Source organism: Rhinichthys klamathensis, unplaced genomic scaffold (assembly GCF_029890125.1).
Source record: "Rhinichthys klamathensis goyatoka isolate OS25496 unplaced genomic scaffold, OSU_Roscu_1.1 h1tg000706l_1, whole genome shotgun sequence".
NCBI classification, from domain to species: Eukaryota; Metazoa; Chordata; class Actinopteri; order Cypriniformes; family Leuciscidae; genus Rhinichthys; species Rhinichthys klamathensis.
In genome coordinates, this window is record NW_026607126.1 from 446639 (window position 1) to 472281 (window position 25643).

General features: G+C 37.1%; 1 protein-coding gene across 4 annotated transcripts in view; it reads left to right on the forward strand.

Annotated features, from left to right (window-relative positions):
* The window catches only part of epc1a (enhancer of polycomb homolog 1 (Drosophila) a), a 51273-nt gene extending 33813 nt beyond the window's left edge, over positions 1–17460 (forward strand). For all 4 annotated transcript variants that reach the window (XM_056242187.1, XM_056242185.1, XM_056242186.1 and 1 more), the window contains 11 exons: positions 298–504; positions 3212–3360; positions 4045–4192; positions 4613–4771; positions 6827–6916; positions 7897–8045; positions 8135–8493; positions 11525–11631; positions 11712–11850; positions 11952–12282; positions 15757–17460. In XM_056242187.1, the coding sequence (XP_056098162.1) occupies positions 298–504; positions 3212–3360; positions 4045–4192; positions 4613–4771; positions 6827–6916; positions 7897–8045; positions 8135–8493; positions 11525–11631; positions 11712–11850; positions 11952–12282; positions 15757–15829 (1911 nt within the window). In that variant the 3' untranslated portion in view covers positions 15830–17460. The remainder of the gene's footprint in view (positions 1–297; positions 505–3211; positions 3361–4044; positions 4193–4612; positions 4772–6826; positions 6917–7896; positions 8046–8134; positions 8494–11524; positions 11632–11711; positions 11851–11951; positions 12283–15756) is intronic.
* The last annotated feature ends 8183 nt before the right edge of the window (positions 17461–25643 follow it).

Consider the following 25643-nt stretch of genomic DNA (forward strand, 5'->3'; position numbering starts at 1 on the left):
CAAATCGGCATATTAGAATGATTTCTAACGGATCATGTGACACTGAAGACTGGAGTAATGATGCTGAAAATTCAACTTTGCATTACAGGAATAAATTACACTTATAATATATTCAAATAGAAAACCAATTATTGCAATGGTAATGCACAGTATTACTGTTTTTACTTAATCTTACTAACCCCAAACTTTTGAACTGTAGTGTATATTTATTTATATTGGTCTGTCGTTATATTTATTAATGTAATATTTTTATTTATAATGTTTTATTATTATTAATGCCATTTTTCTGTACCACAGCTGGTGACCCTACAGGAAGCGAAGCTTTTACTGAAGGAAGATGACGATCTGATCAGGGAGGTGTTTGAGTACTGGAGCAGAAAGAGGAAACTGTGTAAAAACGGATCCCTCATCCCAACTATCAAGCAGGAGAGGCGGGACGGATCCAGTACCAGTGACCCCTACGTAGCCTTCAGGCGCAGGACCGAGAAGATGCAGACGAGAAAGGTGAGCGATCCTAGTCAGAGCTGTGGCCCTGTCGATGTTTTATTCTTAATCCTTTAATGCTGATCCTCTAACGGACTGGACAGATGAAAGCAACTCAATACAGCAGGCACTTTGATCGATCAGTCAGCCCTAAAAGGAGCCGTATTTGTCACTTTAGTTTTTCCTTGAAGCCCACACAATTTTTGTACATCTACTAACTGGTCAATGCTAGACAGCCATGTGGGGTGAACTGAAGGCGGAGTCTGTTGTAAATGTTTTAGTATGCTTTTATAGTACAACAGACTGTTCCAGACAGCCTTTTAATATCATGCTTCATTTTATCGCATGCTTTTTAAATGACAATGTAAAACATTTAATGCATTTACAAACGTTCTTGTTTTATAAAGCTAAAGCTCTGCGAGCTCTTTATCTTTTTGAAGTCTGTCTCATATTGACTTGGAGTTTAGTGAAGTTTGCCTTTGATCATCCTTCTGTGTGAGCAGTTTAGTGATGTTTGAGCATCACTAAACTGAAAAAAAGTAGTGACAGTAGCAGTTTTAGTATGGCATTCACATTTTAAAATGTGTGCATGTATTATATAAATTAGTCATCTCCAGAAAGAGTTGGTTGATGTCTTGTTTTACTTTTCTTTCTTTCTTTTTTACTGCTAATTGTGTGTGTATATATATATATATATATATATATATATATATATGTGTGTTACTTTTTTTTGTTTACTGCTTGAATAATTGAAACTGCCAACCTCTTTTCACTTGATTCATATCTTTTTTAATTCATGTCCTTGTGCTATTGTTTTATTTGTATATTGTATTATTATGTGCTATTGACTGTTTACCAGAATAATTTCTTAAAACAGGAGTTGTGCTCAACACACACTTTTACACATCTGGGGCCTCATTTATAACCGTTGTGTACGCACAAAACAGGCCCTGAAAGAGGCGTACATCACTTTCGACGCATAAGCTGTGATTTATTAAAACAAACTTGACGGGAAGATTTGCGCACCTGCACGCAAACTCTGACCCATGCGTACAAATGTTTTGGAGATGGAGCAGTTTGGCAACACCGATGCTGAGATGGAGTTTAATGTCTTTTTGGTCACTTTTAGACAGAAAATTATACAAATGCAGAAAGATAATACAAAAATAATTTCATTTATCACCAAGCCTATCACTTGAAGCAAATATCCATCCCTTCTTAAATGTCTGCGCCAGCGAGCGCGTTGGCCCGTTTAGTGAAACTGACGCATGTTATAGCCGATCTAACGGCAGATTAAGTACCGTAAAATGTAAATCTTCACTATGTGTCCTAATCATAAATACAGTGCATGTTCAATAACAGTTTAAATGGATAAAAGAATGATTTAAACTGTTTTACTTTTGATATAAACATTTAGATTAAATATGCCATTCTCTAATGGAGTTAAACACTTAAACTACATGAAATCATTACTGAGAAGTTATAAAAAAAAATGTATATTCAATAAATAGAAATATTTGTTGTGGATGCAATGCTTTTGATCACTTTTCCTCTGGCATCCTGTGTTTTATCTACAGAGATAGGCTAATTGCTTATCATTAGCAGATTGTCTGAGAAAATAGTTTTGTACAAATAATGCACAACAAGGTCTGTTTCCATTATAAATATAAATCAATTAAAAATACTATTTGGCCAGTGGAAAAGATTGAGAAAAATCTCTGAAATGTATTTTACACTATTTGATTTATTTATTCAAAAGCAAGGCAAGGATGGGCTACTAAATGATTTTTATTAATGTAATGTGACGGCACATCCGTATTTCATATTTTCCTAATGTCTTGTACCGTTAAACATGGTATCACGTGGATGAATATTCATATGCAAATGATATGCAGAAGAGGATATGCATAGTAAAACTAGGCGTTGTAAGCTCCATATATGGTTATTTCGGGGAGGAGACGCATGTGCGCACAATCTTCCGCTGACTGGGATTTATAAAGTGAATTCTGCGCAGGTTCTGGCGTACGCACGGTTTTATAAGTCTGAATATTTGTTTTATAAATGAGACCCCTGGTCACTTCATGCGTTTGATGTGTGTAAATGCCCTCCAAAATGCTTTAGAGACTGAATTAAATCTGATCACTCAAACCTCTTCATGAGGTGGTTTGAGACTCATTCCAATCGAAACTGGATCGAACTTTTGAAGGCACATATGTCAATTTTACTCCTCCCAAAATGGTAAAAAAGTAAATGTGTGAGTGCGTTGCGTTGGTACACGCCTGGTACTGCAACACACATCACATTCGCCACAAATTTGGCCCGTTGCAGATGAGTTGCTGACTCTCTCGTCATTAAGCCGACGCTCATTACTGAAATGAAACTGAAAATTTGTCATCAGATCCTGAAGCTCAACGCGGTCATCTCGTTAAAGGTAGTGAGACTAAATATTCCGATCAGTAAAAATTCATGAAGTGACCAGGTGTAAACGGGCCCAATATGTTTCAGTGGTATTGAAATTGATGTGAAGAATTGTGAAATTTCATTTGTATTGGTATCAACAACAGTAATTTTGACAATTTTGATTGTCGAAACTTCAATTCGACATAAATCAAAGGTTAAAGTATTATAAATCAGTGACTTCAGTTTCTATGTGTTCTTATGCAATTAATGCCTCTAAATAGTAGTTGCTAATATGAAGTGTACTCATTTTTCCGTCATGACTCCCCAGAACCGTAAGAATGACGAGGCGTCTTATGAGAAGATGCTCAAATTAAGAAGGGACCTGAGTCGAGCTGTCACCATCTTAGAGATGATCAAGAAGCGAGAAAAGAGCAAACGAGAACTGCTTCACCTCACATTGGAGGTTGTGGAAAAGAGGTACGTAGACAAACTCTCAGAGCTGCGAAAGTGTGATCAGTGGTGTCGAGTGCATGTGTTTGTTATGATGAATGTACATGATTGAGCTTAACTTTGCTTTGCGTTTTAATATGCCGGACCTGCTTGACTCTAGAATTTTCTTAATTGCTTCTGTAATTGTGTTTTACTGTGTGTGCATTCATGCATAATGAGAATGGGTCATGTATTTTTAATTGGCTTAGGCATCATTGCATACCCTAATTAAGGGGCTTGTTTTTAATGGCTAAATGAGCAATTATGCATCACCTTGCTTGTTCATAAAAAGGGCACATGATCAGGCTCCATTATTCATTTGTCATCTTTAATCACTGAGATATGTTGGGATACTTGTCTCCTGTATCGGTATCAGGGCAGATTAAGCTGCTTTTTTTATTAGCTTTTTTGAAACTCCCTGCCACATCTCTGTATACATTGGATTGATTTATAACTTTAATGTACTTGAAGTGTGCTTCAATCTCTAAGTAAAATACAAGTATACTGGTTTGAGACTTGATATTGACAGATGACTCAGATAAATAAAAGCTTGATTGGGACATCCCTAGTAAATATACCTCTCAACATAAAAAATAAAAAAGATAAACAGTTTGAAAACACGAGTTGCAAAAAATGTGCGGTTTTTTTTTAATGTCCACTCTTTCCCTTCAGGAACACCATGCCAGACTTTGGTTCAGAGGTGATGGCAGAAGCACTAGCTATGGTAAAACCTGTTTACAAGATTCCCATAATGCCCTTCTCCAGCAGCAGTCAGTACCGCCACCAGGACCACATGGACTTCAAAGACTACAAGACCAAGGTGGGTACATCATGTCTTCACAACATGTCAAAACTGCATTGTTGAGAGAGAGAAAAAACCCCAGATAAGTGTATGTCACATTTTATTATTATATTCATAAATGGTGTAAAATATCAATAAACAAAATGAAATATTTATTTGTTATTAACATTTATAAATGTATTTTTGTTCCCCTTCACAACAAATCCTTTAAATTTTAACAGTATTCAGAACAGGAATTAAAATGTGTAAAACAAATATAAATTAGTTGCATTAATTTTAAACATTTATTATAAACGTAAAGCCTAAATACATTTATTTAAAGCAAAACTGAAACTACCAGCTTGTGGGAAATGCACTTTACAAATAACCTTGGGTTCACGTGACTTATATTCTGGAAAATACATGTACTTACATGTACCGTATCTCTCTTTCTTTCAGCCTGAAAAGACAGAGGTGGTCAGAACAAAGAGGAAGTATGAGAAGAAACCCAAAATCCTGCCTCTCTCCGCCCCATTGCATACTGGCCCCTCCCTGTTTAACCCCAAAGACCTCAACCAGTATGACTTCCCCAGCTCTGATGACGAGCCCTTTTCACAGGTACACACACAGGGAATCTGCTCGACTAGATATATCACAGTTTAAAGGTGAAGTTTTGAGTTACTCTAACGCCTTCAATGGCTTAATCAACGGCATCATTTGGGGGCAGAACTGCAGTACTGTTCAAAATTTTGGGGCTGTTTTTTGGGGGGTTTTGAAAAAATCGTAATTTATTTTATCAAAAATACAGTAAAACGGTAATAGTGTGAAAAATTGCACTTTAAAATAAACTGTTTTCTATTTTAATATATTTTCGAATCTAATTTATTCCTCTGATGCAAGGTGAGTGTCACATGATCCTTCAGAAATCGTTCTAATATGCTGATTTGAAACAATTCTAATTATCAATGTTGAAACCGGTTGTGCTGATTAATATTTTTGTGGAAAACATACCCTTTTTTTCTGATTCTTTGATGAATAGAAAGTTCAAAGGAACATAATTATTAACATAATTATTTTGAAATCAATATTTTGTTACATTATAAATTAGTGCTGTCAAACGATTAATCGCGATTAATCGCATCCAAAATAAGTTTGTTTACATAATATATGTGTGTGTACTGTGTATAATTAGTTTTAATACATAAATACCCACACATGCATGTTTATTTAAGAAATATTTGCATGTATATACTGTGTATAGACTGAATGTAGCCTATATATAATGTATATTTTATATAAATATATATTTATATATATATATATAAATAACATATTTTTCTTGAATTTATATGTGTGTGCATTTATATACAAAATAATTATACACAGTACACACACATATATTATGTAAACAAACTTTTATTTTGGATGCGATTAATCGTTTGACAGCCCTATTATAAACGTTTTTACTGTAAATGTCTTTACTTTCTTGCTGAATAAAAGTATTCATTTCTTTAAAGAAAACCCTTAGCGACCCCCGAACTTTTGAACGGTAAAGTACCTGTACAACTGGTTGCACAGAAATTTGTGCACTTTACTTTTAAATTAATTGTGTGTTGGTTTGTAAACTTTGGACTTAACCCTTTAAGTGTCACCCCCCTTTTTTCGAATATACATGAAAATGCACATTTCGAACTTAAATGGTTGTAATTCAAGAATGCTTTGGAATATAGACGTAAGATTGGTCTTGTTTTAAAGAAGACATTTGGCAGATTCTTGTAGAAGTTAAATAAATTAAGAAAGTGAAACAGAAAAAAGGTTATAGAAGTTTGAGTTTATGAAAATGTACAATGTAAAAAATTTAATTATTCATATTTTATATAAAATATATATTTTCAAAACCTGGGCGACTCTAAAACTGCAAAAAAATCAAAGCCAAAAATCTGAACAAGTTGTGTTTCAAATTTTAGGTTGATATCTCAAAAAATGAGCTTTCAGTAAGATTTTGTTTGGGCGCAGTACCAAACTTTTTCACTAGATGACAACCAGACTCCATCACTGCCCATATAAGGGCGCCTCCATTTCCATATGTGTTTTGAGTGATATGAACCATTATTTCCACAATTTTCATACAATTTATGAAGTAGACATCCTATTCAGAAGTAATATGAGAAGTTTGGCAGATTTTGATATGATTTCAACCTCTAAGAAACATAAAAAGAACACGCATGTGCGTTTTAGCTTCCTGCCACATCATATAATTTTTTTCTTTATATAAAAAAAAAAAATCAGACCTTTTTTTTTTTTAAATAATTGAATGGATGCTATCTTTTGAACTCTTGGAATGAAAACAAACTGAGGTTTCTACCCTTCTTTCATGATTTTTCATGTTCATCACTATTTCAAAATAAAGGTCTAAGAGTATGAAAATATTATTGTTGCAAATTGATAAATTACGGCTCCTCTGTAATTTATTTTGAAAATCAATCACCAAATATCGAAACTAGAGATTGTAAGCTTTCAAATGATATATAGTTTGTCAAGATTAGTTTAGGTTTAGTATAGGATATTACTGTTTTAAAAATGTAAAGGATTTGGGCCCACCGGTGGGCCCGTGACACTTAAGGGGTTAATTTATGCAATCGGTGCATAAGACATCCTGTTTCTGTTGTGCAGATGCATTCTGGGTCGTCAGAGGCCGAGGAAGAGAACGAGCCCGATGGAGTGTTTGCCTTCAGGCGGAAAGCAGGATGTGTTTACAACGCTGTAGGTGTCGAGCACTGACCTCAAATCTCATACCTTGCACTTCCTCTGTTCCACATCCTTTCATCATTCCTCTTTCCTCTCCACTATTGTTCTACACCTCAGTGTATCCTGATGTGCATTATAGCCATGTAAACATTGGTGGCTCCCTAGGCATTACTGACACTGAGGCTGTTTTTGCTGCTGTACCTTTAAGACTTCCGTTTGTAAATCATTTTAATGGTTGAGGAATAAGTTCACAGTACTTTGACCAAGACACAATCCTTTATTCCCTGTATTTTATAGGGATGCGCCGATCCGATACTCAGTATCGGTATCGGCTCCGATACTGCCATTATTTGCCGGATCGGGTATCGGTCAGATGAGGCCGATCCGAATCCGATGTTGTGCGTATACTATTCTGTCATTGTTAAGCCCCACAAAAGGCACAAACATTATAAAGCACCATAAAGTTTTCGTGCACTATATTAAATTATAAGTGTTCAGAAGCCATTCTATAGTATAATTTGAGGTAGAAATGAATATTTAAGTCGTTAAATTCAAGTTCACGTGTTTTATGTGTGTGGTAAATGAAACCCGCAGAACATCCAGGATTCATATTTAAACAGTCTTTTTGCGGTGAGTTAGTCTGGTGCCCTGTGCTTAGGTTAACACGGAAGCGACTGAAAGCAGCGCCTATTAGTGGGTACTGAATATTCCCGGACCTCGGTACTACCGGTACTACAGAAATGCTGGTATCGTCACACGTCAAAATTTCATTACTGAAGTACCAGTACTTTTGACAACATAATAGAAATTCTACTTAATTTTAGAAGGAAAAAACTGCGCTGTCTCGGTCGATACTCAGAATTTTTTATATCGGTGCTGAAAAAATGGTATCGGTGCATCCCTAGTATTTTATTTCCTTTACTGCTGCGTTTAACCCTTTTCTCTCTGTTTTGAAGGTCACGTTAATTCTCGTTTGGTTTCTGTTGTTCTTACAGGCCCGTTTGGATCAGAGCGGTGACTGGCCCTGGTCTGGGGAAACAGAGGGAGCGTCATGTGACCCGCGGTTCCGATACTCCCTCACCAGTCTCACCATTCCCCGCCGCTGTGTTGGGTTGGCACGGCGACGGCTGGGACGGGGCGGCAGGTGAGTCAAGTCAATATGTCTTGCGGTCTCATTCGGACTTCTAGAATTGTATTTCATGTTTTCTTAATTGGATTTAATCTGTTTTTCAGGTTTCTTCTGGATCGGGCCTATTCGGATTTGAACGGATTATTCCAAAGTCTGGACTCAGAGCCGGACTTCTCTTTACCTGCTTCTCCTCTCCATACGGAAACCACTTCCCAGACTGTTACCTCAACCAACACATCCTCTTTATCACAATCCTCGCCCTCTTCCTCTCAGACTTCGTATTCGGACCTGAGGCAAATCCTCCGAAACATCAAAGCGTGCCGCTGGAGGCACTTTAAACCACGGACACTAACCAGCCAATCAGGCGCAGGGGATGCACTGTCCCGGAGACCGTTCAGGGGTTTGGTCAGGGGCGGCGCAGGGCCGGGTGGCAGAACAGCGGGCATGGGACCACCTGCAGTCGGTGAGTGAACTCAAACGCCAGTGTGCATGCAAAGTGCTGGAACTGTTTGTTTGCTCATGTTTAATTCATCGTCGTGAATGAAAACTGGAAATAAACTCTGCATGATTGATGGTTATTGTAATTGAGAAAGCTCAGTGTTTGCTGCTGCGATGCATGGGGATGTTATTTTGGGCCCTTCAGTGGCAGTGCCCTTTTCAGCAGGGATATGCAAAACTTCTAATTTTTATAAATAACAACTTGGTAACAATTAAGGAACAACAAAATGTCTGTTGGGGTTTGTGTTTTAATAGAGCTATATAGTGGTAGTATGCTCTCTTTATATATACAGTGTGTGCATTGTACACATACATACATATCAGTGTTTCCGCTACATTGATTCTGCCGTGGCGGGCCGCCACACCTAAACTCATCCCGCCACGGCTGCAGCTTCTCAGTGAGGTCCGATATATATTGTGCATACTATTGTGTTATTGTTAAGCCCCACTAAAGGCATACAAAACATTGTAAAGCACCATAAAGATTTTGCACTATATTCCAAGACTTCTAAAGTCATTCAATAGCATAATGTGAGGTACAAATGAACATTTAAGTCGTTAAGTTAAAGTTAATGGAAACTCATCTCTCCTCAGTCATTCTCCATTCAGCATTCAAACAGCGCGTCGCGTTCGGTTACGACAGTAACACGACGACACTCTCTTCAAGATCAATGTTCCCATTATTATACTTTATTTGTAGATAAAGGTCCATGGTTTGGATAAAATGACTTTATCTTGCTGGAGTTTATTGCGCTTTCTAAATCATATTCCTTTCTCCCGGGTGTCTGTTAGATTACAGCACTGGGTAGGGTTGCACCAGCCGTTCGTAAGTTCTTTCTTAAATGGTAACTTAAAGTCCACACTAGAGGCTTAGTAACTACTAGCTATTCCATAACTATCTCTGTACTTAATTCCATTGCACCATTTGTTCGTAAGGCAGAACGTAGCTAGTAGGTCGTAAACTCTCCGTAAAGTAATGCGTAGTCGCATAATATGACGTTTAGCCTCGATGAACCAATAGCAGCCTTCAAATACGTGAGTAGAAGTTGTTGAAATGCTGTGAATTTCAGTTTATCCTTCATTTTAACTTCTTTTGCCTCACGTTACTAACGGTAAAAATAAGTTTCCATTTTAATACGATACTTGATCATGAATAAGTGTTTTTATATATAAATAACATTCAGAAACTGTATTTGAAATGAAATTAATAAGGATCAATAAATAAATATTGATAACAAAAAAACAAGAAATTACGTTTATTGATTATGACTGATATTTGACATGCACAACATGGACCGATGCACACAGCGGCGCTGTTTAGGACGGGTTCGTGTTAAAGAGCTGCTAACAAAGTAATCTTTCCACTCTTAAAATGTAAGCGAGTGTAAATGTCAGCATTATCATATATGTCTAAAGAATTGAAGTCTGTCAGGTAAAAGAAGAGCTTATTGATGCAGTTCAGCCTGTCTGATATTTTATTCCAACCGTTACTCCTGATTGGAGGCTGCCATAAATATTTAGTTGGAACGTAGTTACGTTTAAACTAAGTTTAATGGTGCAACGTAAAAATATTTAGTAGTGCGTAAGTTGTAACTTAGTGGCCATTTACGTCAAAACTAGGCTAAGTTGTAACTTGCGCACAGCTGGTGCAACCGGCCCCTGGAGTAGAGAGCGCTGTGAATTGTTCTTCGTGCGCACTGTAACTGAAATTTAAAAATGTTAAAAGAAAAGGCTCAGTAAACTTGCGTAGATATACTATACTAAGCATAGATGGATATAATCTCTTCGCTTTGTGCTTTGAACTTTTCAATGCTGCACGCTGTGACTTCGTGTTGCTTCAAGTGCATCATTCTGCACACGGGATGCGCATAATCACTTTGCTGCTCTTATTGGAGCCTTTCATATTATAATACTTAGGGGAGGTTTAAACACCTGGGGCAAGGGGGGCGTGGCCAATGGAATATCACTCATGGGCCACGCCCCCTGGGGAAATGGGCCTGCCACCACAGCTGGAAAAAATCCTAGAGGAAACACTGTATATCTAGTTTAATTTCAGAAGTTGTGTGTACTTATCATATATTGCATTAGCTTAAACTGGGCACCCGCAAACATTATCAGTGTTTTAGTAGTTTCCTCTACATTTGACTAAAAAAAAGCAAAGATTTATGAGCCGTTTACAGAACCAAATATTATATAAACCATTTGATTTCAGTTTTTTTTTTTTATTAAATGCAACTGGTTCTTGATTCCCAACTCTACTTAAGTGTCTGCCAACACTTGAGCATTGACAATTATTTTTTATTACAAAATATTTAAATGAGGACAAATCAGTTGACAGTTGGCTCTTCATTGTTCAAGAAAACCAATAAACCAAAAGCAACTGTTCAACAGAAGCACAGCTGCATCTTTTCATAAAACCTCATTAAATGCGTCCAGCATTAAATGAAACCCTTTCAGATGATGGCGAGAGCACAGCATTTGCAAATTATGTAGTCTATTCTCCTGTTTCATATTTGTGTAATGCTTCAGTGATCCGCTGCGTTTTTTTTAATTTACATGGTTGCAGCTCACTTGTTTTCCACTCTATTTGTTGGAAATTTTTTCGCAGTATTAGTAACTAAACAAGGAAGAATATTCTTTTAAAACAGTCTTTTGCATTATTATGAGAGAATATATTGATTGGTAAAACTTTAATTTCTAGTCGTATTTTTATAGTCTATTTGCAGAATTCATCGGTTCACATTTATTCTGAACAAATGTTTTTCTTTGTATTATTTCATCAAAATATAATGACTTTCACCACCTCTTAAACAGCATTTCTGTATATTAAACTATATTACGAATAACATCATAACCCTAACTTAACACAACACCTGTGTTGCAAATAACATTGTGTTTTCCTTGATATTTCTAGACTCTTTCATTCAACAAGAAATGCTGTGGAATTGTGGTTCTGTATGTCAGATGTCTAATATTTACATATGTGTTTGTTCCAGCGTTCACAGCTGAGCAGTATCAGCAGCATCAAGAACAGCTGGCCCTTATGCAGAAACAGCAGCTGGAGCAGATACAACAACAGGCCAATGACACGGGCTCCAGTCAGGTGTGTAACGCGGAGACACAAGTGTCACTCGCGTCTGAAAGTGTGATGCTTTATATAACTGTCTGCTGGTGTGCCCTCAGTCTCTTGTGTCCAAGACGTTGGACTCAGTCAGCGCCCAGCATGCCGCCTCTGCACTCATGACCTCTGACCAGCTTTTGACCCTAAAGGTTAAAGAGGACGGCATAGGAGGTGGAGTCAATGGTGTCGTCCAAGCTTCAGGTTTGTGTTTTAGACGAGCTTAAACTTTTTCATTCGCATTTGCTCATCTTGAAAAGCATAAATATACACATTTGTATAATTAAGAATTGTCTCTTTGACAGGCGTTTACAAGGGGTTGAGCATCTCCGCCACGTCCTCTGCTTCTGTCCTCACTAGCCAACCAACGTTGACCGCTGCTCCGCCCACCTTCCTTTCCTCCACTAGCAACTCTAACACAAGCACCGCCCACACGGCCCATAACCCTATAGGCAACAACACAGCCAACTCCACTTCTCAGGTCCTGATCGGCAACAACCTACGTCTCAGCGTCACCACGCCCTCTATCACCAGTCTGAATGCCCGACACCTTCCCAGAAGTCTCAGCAACGTGCCACCCGCTGCCTTGAAGCTCGCCGCCGCCAGCAACTGTCAGCTCCCCAAAGTCAACACTGGGTAAAGAATTACATGCATTCAATTTCTTTTCTTTTGTTCGCATTTAAAAAAAAGAAAATGCACACTATATTTAGCAAACACAATCCAAAGGAAGATTGGTTCAGCCATGGAATTAAAAAAAATACAAAATATATAAAAATAAACTCTCAGTTCTAAGAAATAGTGCAATTGCGAGATATCAAATTACGATTGTGAGGTATAATTGGTATAATCGCATAATTGTGAAGTCCAGTTCTGACATTCCCTCAAATGCGAGTTAATGACCGGCTACACTGAGAAAAAATTATATAAAAATATATTTACTACCGTATTTTCCGCACTATACGGCGCACCGGATTATAAGGCGCACCTTCAATGAATGACCTATTTTAGAACATTTTTCCTATATAGGGCGGACCAGATTATAAGGCGCATAAGATACTGCAGTCAAACGTTTGACTGGGTTTGCGTTATGCATCCACTAGATGTCAACAAATGTCAACAAAACAGTCAGATAAAGTCAAACCACCTTATTAAGCGTTCTGACAACTCCGTTCACTCCCATGGTAACGTTGTTCAAACGTTAAAAAGGAAAACTCCGGTCAATTTTAACATTGAGCTCATTTTTTGTAAATTTGGAGTGCTGTCAGTACAGATAACAACGACAAAAACCGGTGTTGCCTACATCGTGTTATCCTATTTTTAAAATTTGCACCCTGTTGACTTAAACGGGACAAGTTTTAAACCTGCTTTTAGCCTCTATAACAACCTTAATGTGTCATTACAAGTGCACAGCCATGTGAGTGAACATGGTGAATCTGACTGCACATACCCGTATTTTCTTCCTGTTTTCGGTCGAAGTCCACAGTAGGCGATTGTCGAGTGCGCGCGCGATCATTGGTAGCTAACTAAGCAACAGTGGAGACTCGGACTGTCAGCCGATGACAGTGCTTTGTGGTGTTCTGAGAATATCAGCTCAAATGGATAGTTCATCCGAATCAGATGTTGAACACACGGAGGAGGTTTGATCGCGCGCGCGAACTCGACAATCAACTACTGTGGACTTCGACCGAAAACAGGAAGTAAATACAGGTATGTGAGCTGGCTGAATAAAGAGATGATTCCTGCCTTCGTGAAAGCTCGGATCCCAGTTGAGACTGATATATCAGCCCAGGCATCTACGATCCATTGGCAGATAGTGGCGTAAGTCGCCCGGCGCTGTCTCCCCGTCTTGGTGAACGTGTGTTCACCATCCATATATAAGGCGCTCCGGATTATAAGGCGCACTGTCGTTTTTTGAGAAAATTAAAGGCTTTTAAGTGCGCCTTATAGTGCGGAAAATACGGTATATAAATATAAAAAATATTAACTCACTATTGCGAGACAGGTTTTTTTTACTATATCAAATCCAGCATTTTTTCATTGTTTTATGTAATTTTGTTTGCAGATATTTCTTTTTGCTATATTCAGCCAATTGTAACAATCCAGCGCCGCCTTCTGTTTGTCTTTATAAATGTAACAATCCAGCATTTTTCTGCAAATATTTGTTTATTAGTAATAATCCAGCATTTGTGTTTTGCCATTTTTGTCAATTTCACCTAACAGTTAGCCTGGTTAAAACCAGACTATTCTCAGTTGTAACTGAGTTATGGTCTGGCAAAGCGTCATAGACAAATCATTTCCAGAGGGGCGTCAACAACGGACGTCGCGGATAGACCTAAACCCAATCAGAGCGATGAAGGAGATGACGTATGCAGAGCGGCGGAGAAACATCTCCGAGTGTTGTTCTTTGCTCGGTTTTTAACAAAAAGGAAACGTTCAAATCGCTTAAAACAGACGCGATAGCTGATTCGAACGAGTGATGTTCGACGGCGGCATCCATCTTTGTAATGTAGGCTACAAAATCTGCTTCAAAATCCCAGCACTGTCGTCATCGTGTAAAGCCCGCCCCAACGCTTCTGATTGGTGACGCGGTTTTGACGGATTGGAAATGAGCTTGAATGAGCTCTTTGCCAGACTAACTTTCAGAGCAAATCTAAATTTGCCGGAAGCTGTCTGTTTTCCCAGGCTACCAAACAATGACAGTCCAGCTTTTTTTTTTCAATATAGCTTTTTGTATTGCAAATATTTGTTTTTATAACAGTAGCAATCCAGGTGCAGTCACACCTTCACTAAGGGTGTACTCACACTAGGCACGGTTGCCATGAACCAGGCCCGAGTACGATTGTCCCCCCTCCCCACTCCCCCTCTGGCCTGCACTCACATAGGGTTTCAGCATTCGTGCCGGAGCACGCTTACGTCATTATGGTGCGTGCGACGGTTTCGGGATAAACAAGAAGAGCGGCGCTCTCTGAACACAATGGAGTCCATCGCTCTGTTTTCTTTGTGGATAATTTTGTGTCGTTTGGTCCACGGTGGTCCACAGCCCTCTCACAGCCTGTTGTTAAACAGATGCGTCGCCTTAGTGGCGCGAAAATTTTCACGTAATCGTGCTGCTCGTATGAGGAGGTTTGCAAGGTACCAGCTGAAGTGCAGCAAGGACTTTGCAGCTTTGATTACGGACTGTGTTGGTTTTGGAGCGTCGCAAAACCATGACGCCACGCGTCCTGTTCCGTGCTCCAGCACGGTTAGCGCTCACACTGCATGCGAACCGCGCCCGAGTCCAACTGAACCGTGCTCTGGCCCACCTCTTCCAAGCGGGCCAGGGCCGGCTAATCGAGCCGCGCCCGGGCACGGTTCGGAGCACTCACACTAGTCAAACGAACCGCGCTTTGGTGGTCAAACGCACTCGGGCACGGTTCAAACTGGCTAGTGTGAGTGCACCCTTAAAGCATGAACATTTGCTTTGGGCTTCACATCAAAAAAATGACGTCACTCTTTTGTTTTTAAATTTGAATAAACTGTAAATACATTCATTAATGGTAAATCTACAATGAATAAGAGAAATGGCAATGCTCAATATGGCAGCCTTTTTTCTTTTTTTTTCTTAACTCTTGAAAGTTGAGCTAAAGAATCAGATGTATGGTAAAATGTCCCTATTTTAGCAGATTTAATGGAGCTGTACTCCAGGGGAACTGCCAACATGGCTGCCGAGTGAACTGACTTGGCTTAAAAGTAACTTTATCTGTGTCTCATCTCGAAGCCCGTGTCCTCCGCAGAGTTGCATTTGTTGGCCGCTTACAACAATGTACACTTCACAAGGAATAACACTCAATTTTATAATGGTTATTTTTCTGAAATGAGACATCCTTGACGACGGCTGCAAAATGTGACCTCCGGGAAAAAGAGACATTTGTTTAGATCCCATAATGGTCACATGATTATTATTATTTTTTATTATTGAATGCATTTTACAAGGTCATTGTTTTCCGAAATCTAAACTCTTCTTGCTTTTCTGCTTTCTCATGTTTACATGGGCGCGATGTAGCAAGTACATTAGTCAGGTTTTATTTGATCATTTACCAGGTTATTGATCCGTTTCCTGTTTGTTTACAGGGAGAATCACGAGCAGGAAAAGCAGTCCCTCAACAGTATAGCAGAGAACACAGTGGCCATGGAGGTGACGTAGTGACTGTTGTCTGGGTGGCGTTCTTTTTTCTTTTCTTTTTTTCTTTCTTTCTCTGCCCAGTCCAGTCTTCTGGTGCTGTGCACCAATTGGGTTTGGGGAAGCAAAAGGACAGCGGGTTTCCACAGCAACTGTCTGAACGTAACACAAAATTTCGTCTCTTGTTTTTCTTTTTCACCCCTTTTTTTTTTTTTTAGTTTTGAACATATGCTGTTTCTGTTAAGAAAAGAGATGTGTAAATTAAGAATATGGCTAATATTCAATGTACAGAACTACATATTTGTAGAAGCCCACCACCACCCTTGTATATACGCTACTTGAATACAGAACTGTTGAGTTGTGATGTTTTGCACTTGGGGAATCAAAAAGAGAAAAAAGCGAATGAGGGGCGAGTGTGTGAGTGAACCGTGAGGTCAGGTAAAAGTGAGTGTGTGAATAATCGTGCATGGTGAGGAAACCTGCTGTTCTACCTATTTATTGTGCTGTGTTTACAATTATTTGTTCTTTATGTTCGTTATTTTCTTTTGTTTTTCGTACACTGTGCCCCTCAGTTGTTTCCTGCAGTGTTGTAAGTGTTTAGGTAGCTGTCAATTCCTGAATCTCCCCGTTTTCACGTTTCGACTGGTTCACACTGTGAATCGGATTGAACGTTAATGGTGTCATGCCATTTCCCCCACCGGTATCGTTTTCATTATTTTTATTTTTTTATTCATTTTCCCCTCTTCTTCTGCGAGGGATGGGACATGTGGGGGATTGACGCCCTTTAGGTTCGGGGTTTATTGGGAGGGCAAATCATATTTTTGGGGGGTGGTTATAGGAATCTTCCATTTTTATCATCCCAAATAATAACAAAAAGACAAACAAGGGATGAGGTCTTCACTTTGGGAGCTTCCAAGGCTTCCGGGTCAACTAAGCACTATTGTTTTGAATTGTTTTTTTTTTGTTGATTTATTGCTGCTTTTTGTATAAATTCAGTTCCTTTTTCATACGATGGAAACTGTTTGGTTTGTCCCCGTTTTTATTTCTTTGTACAACAGAGTTATTTTTGTATCTTGTTTTGCATTGTTTTTTTTTTTGTTTTTTTTCTTGTGGTGAAGCGTCTTTTGCGCTTCTTTAATGGAAGACTTCATTCTTTGTTGCTAAACGTCACGCGCAACGGCCAATAAGCGCCCAGCGCGGCTGCATCCGAGTCATCATTCCGGTTTATGACGCAAGACCAAGAAGGAGCAAAAGAGGTGGATGCCAAACTAACGTCATCTCCTTGGCCTTCTCTAAACGCATTAATCCTGCAGACTCTGGACTACTTCAAGGCCTGACAAAAACCACAAGTTAAAGGTTGTGCCTTCCTTTGGGAACGTCCTGCTCAGTCTCTTCCGTGAAGAGGATGCTCCGGGTCAAGGCCGCAGTGCCTGCGGTACACACTTGTCCGGAGCTCGGATCTCTGATGCCCAGTCCACTGGCTGAACTGAATCATCCTCCTCCAGGGGTTTCTAGTCTGATCTGGATGGAGGCAAAAAATGAGAAAATATGGAAAATATTACAAATAAAAAATATTATTGAATAAGTGAAGAAAAAAAAAAGATATGTGACAATTCAAACATGAATCAGACAATAAAGCCCAGGTTATATGTGAACTAATGAGTTGTCTTTTTATTGTGTGAATAAGTGGATGGATGGATGGACGGACGATAGTAATTGATTCTCAATGCCGTGTTAATGAGTCCCATATTTGTCTTGAGCAGTCCTCCCACTGTTGATCCAGGTCCCGCACATTCTTTGGTTTTCCAGCATCTTCTGCACATTTGAACCCTTTTCAGCAATGACACTGATTCAGATTCATCTTTTCACTGGTGACAACTGAGGGACTCGTACACAACTATTACAAATGGTGAAAACTTTCACTGACGCTCAAGAAGGAAACGCATTGGATTAAAAGGCAGGTGGTGTGAACATCTGCACAGGATGATTGGGGGTAAAGTGTTCTTTAAACAAAAGAGATTTTTTCCCCAATCATCCTGTGTGAAAGTTTCCACCCCTGGCCTTTAATGTGTGTTCACGATGCATGCGTGTTGTTGACGCGAGAGCAGACATTGTGAACGTGCGTTGGGAGATTAATATTTCGTAATTGAAGTTAGTTTTTTTGCGCAAACAAATCACTTCATAAAATTGATGTCTTTACTATGTTTCCAGGGCTTGAAAGTAGCTTTGTAGTTGCGTAGACTGTCAATGGAGGGACAGAAAGCTCTCAGATTTCGATGAACGAAAGTTTTGCGGGTTTGGAACGACATGAGGGTATGGAAGCTTGTTTCCGCCACAGAATGAAAAATTAAAAAGGTAATTGGTACTTTATTATCTCACTTTTCTGACTTTATTTCTCACAATTGCGAGATATAAAGTCAGAATTTATTGATATAAAGTCGCAATTGCGTGTTATAAAGTCAGAATTGTGTAAAATAAAGTCGCAATTGCGTGTTATAAAGTCACAATTGCGAGATATAAAGTCAGAATTGATTGATATAAAGTCACAATTGCGTGTTATAAAGTCAGAATTGTGTAAAATAGTCGCAATTGCGAGATATAAAGTCAGAATTGATTGATATAAAGTTGCAATTGCGTGTTATAAAGTCAGAATTGTGTAAAATAGTCAGAATTGCGAGATATAAAGTCAGAATTTATTGATATAAGTCGCAATTGCGTGTTATAAAGTCAGAATTACGAGATATAAAGTCAGAATTGATTGATATAAAGTCGCAATTGCGTGTTATAAAGTCAGAATTGCGAGATATAAAGTCAGAATTTATTGATATAAGTCGCAATTGCGTGTTATAAAGTCAGAATTACGAGATATAAAGTCAGAATTGATTGATATAAAGTCGCAATTGCGTGTTATAAAGTCAGAATTGCGAGATATAAAGTCAGAATTTATTGATATAAAGTTGCAATTGCGTGTTATAAAGTCAGAATTTGATATAAAGTCGCAATTGCGTGTTATAAAGTCAGAATTGCGAGATAAAGTCAGAATTAATTGATATAAAGTTGCAATTGCGTGTTATAAAGTCAGAATTGCGAGATATAAAGTCAGAATTTGATATAAAGTCGCAATTGCGTGTTATAAAGTCAGAATTGCGAGATAAAGTCAGAATTAATTGATATAAAGTTGCAATTGCGTGTTATAAAGTCAGAATTGTGTAAAATAAAGTCGCAATTACGTGTTATAAAGTCAGAATTGCGTGTTATAAAGTCAGAATTGTGAGATAATGTCAGAATTGATTGATATAAAGTTGCAATTGCGTGTTATAAAGTCAGAATTGTGTAAAAAGTCGCAATTACGTGTTATAAAGTCAGAATTGCGTGTTATAAAGTCAGAATTGTGAGATAATGTCAGAATTGATTGATATAAAGTTGCAATTGCGTGTTATAAAGTCAGAATTGTGTAAAAAGTCGCAATTACGTGTTATAAAGTCAGAATTGATTGATATAAAGTTGCAATTGCGTGTTATAAAGTCAGAATTGATTGATATAAAGTTGCAATTGCGTGTTTTAAAGTTAGAATTGATTGATATAAAGTCCCAATTGCGTGTTATAAAGTCAGAATTGCGTGTTATAAAGTCAGATTTGCGTGATATAAAGTTAGTCTTTTTTTCCCCTTAGAATCTATAACTCTCAATTGCGAGTTTATATCTCAATTCCTGAGAAAAGATGTGTGTATAAAGTCAGAATTGCGAGATGTAAACCCGCTATTGAGAGGAAAAAAGTCCCAGAATTTATCAGGAAAAAGTCAGAATTGGGAGGAAGTCGCAATTGTCGACTTTGTTTCTCAGAATTCGAGATATAACTTTTATATCTCGCAATTCTGACTTCATATTTTGCAATTGTGAGATAAAAAGTCGCAATTTTATTTTTATTTTTTATTCAGTGGCGGAAACAAGCTTCCATATGAGGGTGAGGAATTAATTAAATATTTAAAATGTTTGGGTGAAGTAACCTTTAAACATTTAATCTAATTTAAATACTCAAAGCATTACAAAAATGTTTGCCAATTGATGAAGATATCAGGAGAAAAAAAATTGTTACACAGCATCCCACCATAAAGATTGTTATCTGTAAAGTTCTCAGAGATGGATGCATGACTTCAGGCTGATAGTTTTGTGTGCACACTTGAAGATCCCGGAAACTCCCGATTTACACAACCTCACAATACACACGCCACGTGCATGAGGAGTGTACGTAGCAAATGGTGGAGCATTGGAATTGAAAGCAGTTTATGCATTGAATTTCCTCCACATCCACATGCTTGAATGCAATTACACTTTCAGTTTCCCTTTGCTTCTGACCGTCCTTCATGGCAGTTAGTCAACAAAAAGATGTACATTTTTTTCTTTAGCAATACATGTTCCTGGTTCCAATTCATGTTCTAATTCCTGGTCCTATTGGTCTTTTTTTTTTTATTCCTTATGAATAAAACCCAGTCCCATTCTACAACATTTTCTTGTTGAACATCATGTGAAATGCACCTTAACCCTTTGATGCGCAAGCTATGGATACCCCCTCTAATGCACAACATGGGTCTAAAAAGACCCGTATTCATTTCCTATGTTATTTCATGCATGGCTTGGCATTTTTTTTGTTTCACCTTTTGAAATCACTTTATTTGAGCATTTAATATTTCATGATCTATAAATTTCATGATTTATGAATATTCTAAATATCTTGTTTTCAATTATCACAAAATTATATTTTAATATTTCCTATGTTTTGTGTTAATACATCAAGTTTACACACATGGGTCTAAAATGACCCATCTATGCAAGCGTGATAAAACAAAAGAATAAAGAAAGCTTTTTGTTAAAATAACCAATGTCACAGTTGTTTAGATCAACACATTTACTGTAACACTTGAAATATGTTTATTGGCCACTTTGTCACACATAACACACATATAACCGATAACACTGAAATTGAACTGTAGTGCAACTGTAGGGGGATCTCCCCACCACCAATGATCTCCCCGCCACCAATGTGCAGCATCCACCCGGATGATGCGACAGCAGCCATAGTGCACCAGAACGCCACCACACGACGGCTTTTGTGACCGATAGCATTGATTTATGACCACAAATAAAAATGAATATGGAGGTACAAGGTGTCTGCCCAACAGCGACAATATATACTTGTATATAACTTTCTATTGCAACTTTTATTTTGTTGACCTAGCTAGATAGATTTAGATAAAATAGAATATGTCGACCGCAAGCTAGCTAATAGTATTGGACATGTTTCTCTTTTGCATTAGTAATGGATTTCAAGGTCAAGGTAACCTTAGCCTAAACGTTCAAATATTAGGCCATATCTAGATGTCTTTCACAAAATATCAAATATTTTCTGTGAAAATTTTTTATAAAATAAAACTTACATGCATGAAATATACAAAAGCAGCCGTGTTGAATTGTGAAATGTGTGGCAGATGAATAGTTTTCTGCAGTAAATATATTTATACTATTTATAAATATCAAAGGTTCCTATATGGGTAATTTTTGACCCATGTGTGTAAAATTGATGTAGAAATACAAAAAACTTGTTTGTTTATAAAGTAAGAAAGGAAAAATAAATATAATGATTTGTGGAAATCAAAAACAAGATATTTAATGAATACCTGGATTAATAAATGATAAAATACATTTCTTTCAAATATTCAGCAAAGAAACATGAACACGGGTCTTTTTAGACCCATGTTGCGCATTAGAAGGGTAGTGATACAAAAACGATTTTTATTTGAAAAGTAAGAAAGGAAAAATTTAAATAAGGATTTGTAATGATCTAAAACAAGTTAATTGAGGAATACCTGGAATACTGAATGATGAAATGAAATTTTTGCAAAGATATAGAAGATGAAAACTCAGTCGGGTCTATTTAGACCCATGTTGTGCATCAAAGGGTTAAATGGGTTATGAATCATGATTATTCTACAGGCCTCGGGGCAAGAGAATTGGAGGACAGTCCTCTATTAAATGATTCTCGAATCTTGATTGAATGTCCAAAATGTGGAGTCATTGCGTGAAAGCAGTAAGAGATTGATTTTCATCTTGTGAAAAAAATATAATATTGCACACATTGCGATCAGTTTCTGAGACTGTTTTCTGTTTTCTCATTAATCTGTTTTTGCATCCCTTGCACAAGCTTTTTTTTTTTTGCTCTGTATTTTTTCTTCAGAGATCGAGCGGGCTGAATTTAAGTATGGATGCCAAATCACCTCTCTGTGTGCCAGAAAGCCAAATATTGTTTTTATCGACCACAGTTGAGAATACTAAACTCGACTGTTACCATAGAAACATATTTAAAAAATCAATTGAGTGTTTTAGGTTGAGTTTCTTCAATAATACCGTAGCTTTAGACTTGATTTTTCATTGTTCATATGATAATGTACATGTGGTGATTCTGTTTGGATGTCAGATGAAAGAGTGAGCGAGACGGAGGAATGCTGTTCTGGGTCCTGAAATGAGGCTGCTCACTAAGGTCCCGTAATGGCCCTGAGTTGGTCAGTCATAGCATGGAAATATTCTGTCTGTGGTCTCAGCACTGCTCAGTAAGTGTGACTGAATTTAAAAAATATATATATATTTTTATTTTTTATACAGAATTACCAAAAATGTATACAGCGTGATGCAGTGAGATTTAAAGAGGAGAGGCCAATGAACATTTAAGCATATATTTAATTTAAAAATAATGAATATTATAAAAATAATGAAATAAACATTTATATAAAATATATTTCATAAAATGTATAAGAGGAGAGGCCAATCAACATGTTTAAAATAAACAATCATTTTATAAAACTATTTTATTATAAAAATAATCAAGAACGCTCAGCGCGCTCTCCCAGCTAATCAGGTGCTGAGACTTATATATCAGTACAACAAACATGCTAATAAGGTCTTCACTCTAAAAATATATTATTGCAAACAGGAGATAAAGATTACAAACATTTCGGCCTATAAAAATAATGAAACAAAAGTACATTTTAATAGAATATAATATAGTATTTAATAAAATGTATAAGATGTGAGGTCAATGAACGTTAAAAATAAATTATTTTAGTAAAAATATATATATTTTTAAATTGTTGTAAAAGTAATTGAATAAAAAAAAGTAAAATATTTTTCATAAAATCTATAAGAAAATATATGAGAGGCAAGTGAAAGTTTCAAATAAGCAATTATTTTATTAAAAGATAAATATTTTATAATAAATTATGAAATAAAAAAAACATTTTAGCTATTATCTTTTAAAATACACAATAATATATTTAACAAATTATATGAGAGGCCAATGAATAAGATTAAAGCAATTATTTATTAAAAAATATTTTATAATAATAATGAAATACAAATTCATATTTTTATCATTTTAATAAAAATATATAATCAAATGTATAATGAGCATTCAAAATAAGCATTTATTTCAATAAAAAATCATTTATATTTTAAATAAAATATTATTTATTGTTAATATTAAAATGATTTATTACATTTATTACCATTTAACTCATTTAACCTCTCATTGTTAAGTGTGTTTCTTTCTTACCATTGAAGTGTGTGTGTGCTTACAGCGGTAATGTAGAAGGCTCACAAGTTATTAAGTCTCAAACAAATGTTTTTTGAAATTGTTCAAATATATAATGCATCTACCCAGATGCAGATTGTTCTAAATGGTTTGGGCTTTGGTTACTTTCTGGCATAAATGTCTATGATGTTTAGTGTCTAATAACTGGGGTTCCTCCTTCGATGCAAGTCAAAAAGCCTTTTCTGCTGATGGTTGAGTTCCCCAAAGTCCCCCTTGGTTTTTCTTAGTGTGAACAATATGATCTGAAGAACATTCTTCCATCATAAAGAGCCTTCTGTGCAATGGAAAGCTTCTATGGATGTTAAAGGGTTCTTCATGGAACCATCAATGCCAATAAAGAATCCTTATTTTTAAGAGTGTAATGACGTATCATAGTACACGAAGAGCTACAGAACGGCCGTCAGCAGCTTTACAGCGAGAACTCACACTTGGTTGAGATGGTGAATGTCCATGAAGGCTCAGGTGTCTTCTGGCACTTCATTCTGGAGAGTAGAGTAAGTGCTGGAAATGCTTATTGACTCGTGTGTGTGTGTGTGTGTGTGTGTGTGTGTGTGTGTGTGTGTGTGTGTGTGTGTGTGTGTGTGTGTGTGTGTGTGTGTGTGTGTGTGTGTGTGTGTGTGTGTGTCTGTTGGACTCCGGCCAAGCCTCTCAATGTGCGCTTTGATCCGAGGAGGAAAACGTGATGAGCCAACAAGAGCTTCAGATGCAAGTGTGTGTGTGTGTGTGTTTGAATCTTTTATTGTGATTTCTTCAAAAAGATAAATAAAAATAAATAAATAAAAGCAGTTTTTTGCCACTCTAAAATGAGATTCTCATCGAGGTCACCAAGTCTATACAATTTCACGACATGTAATTTCAGGTTGTCAAATCTATCATCAAATCCTTTGGAAAGTTGAAAACATTTTCCATATTGATAATTGAGATCTGCACACTCATGCATTCAAGGATAATGTTTTGCTTTTGCGCCGCTTGACATTGGAAGAAATCAAAGTTGAGAACCGAACCCTCTCTGCCTTATAAACGCTCTGATTTGAATTGATTTACAGTTTACAGGTTGATAATAACACGCTGCTATAAGCTAACAGCATGGTACTCCAATAAGCATACATTTGCATAAATCTGTTTTTAATTACACTGATGGTAATTTTGATCTGTTCTTTGGAGTATTTAACAAAATGTTTATTCATAAACCTTTTGACTGAGCTTGCCACAGTGATGTATGGGAAGGAAACACGCAAGGCATCATTACTAAACGTTTAACTGTTCACTAGCCTTTGAGTTTGAGTGAGCCTTAAAATGCTCCCTACGTAGACAGCTCACTAGGTGTAAGTGTGGTGCATGTAAAAGCTATAACCTAAAATTAAATTGTGACTGGAGAATCCCGCTGTGTGTTTGTGATATTCTCACTTTTTGCCGAGTATTTTCAGCTGATTGAAGGGTGAGAAAAATGATTTGACCTTTCTGGCGTTTCCCGGGAGAAATCGAGAGGCAGTGATTTCCCTTCACTCACAGAGGACTGCCGTTGCTATGGTTATACCACAGTACTGTTTGCATTTACATAATCACAATATTCTGCATATGTATAAGGTGCATGTAAACAGCCAATGAGGTAATGAATTTGTGCGTATGGATTTTTCATGATTTTAAAAAGCATCCACACGTCCTTCATTAACCCTTGTGTTATGTTGCGGGTCAATTTGACCCGTTTCGATTTTCAAGTTGTTGGAAATACTGGTTAACTTTTGTTTTTTTTTCTTGATATTTTGTGACTTTTTCTCATTTATCATGATGAACATGCATGCAAAGTTTCAACATGCTGATGTGTTTTGACATATACAAACAAAATTACTGTTACGTTCGTGATGTTCGCGGGTCAATTTGACCCTCATAGGCAGCCATTCAAAAGCAACTGTACAGACACAAAATAAAAACATTTATTTTCTGTATGTCAGGGCACTTCAACTCCAGTTCTAACGTGCAAGTGCATCTAAAAGTGCTCTAACCCTAACCAAACACACTTGAAAAAGCTAAAATTACAGTGTTCAGAATTATTTGCAAATTACAGATGAAAATCTTTGTCAGACACAGATAGTAAAATAAGCTCTCATTTCAATATTCAAAATATCTAAAATACCTAGCTTTTAACCAAAACTTTTTTGTAGGATTTTCAAAGGCAGCTTCACAGAGCCAAAAAATA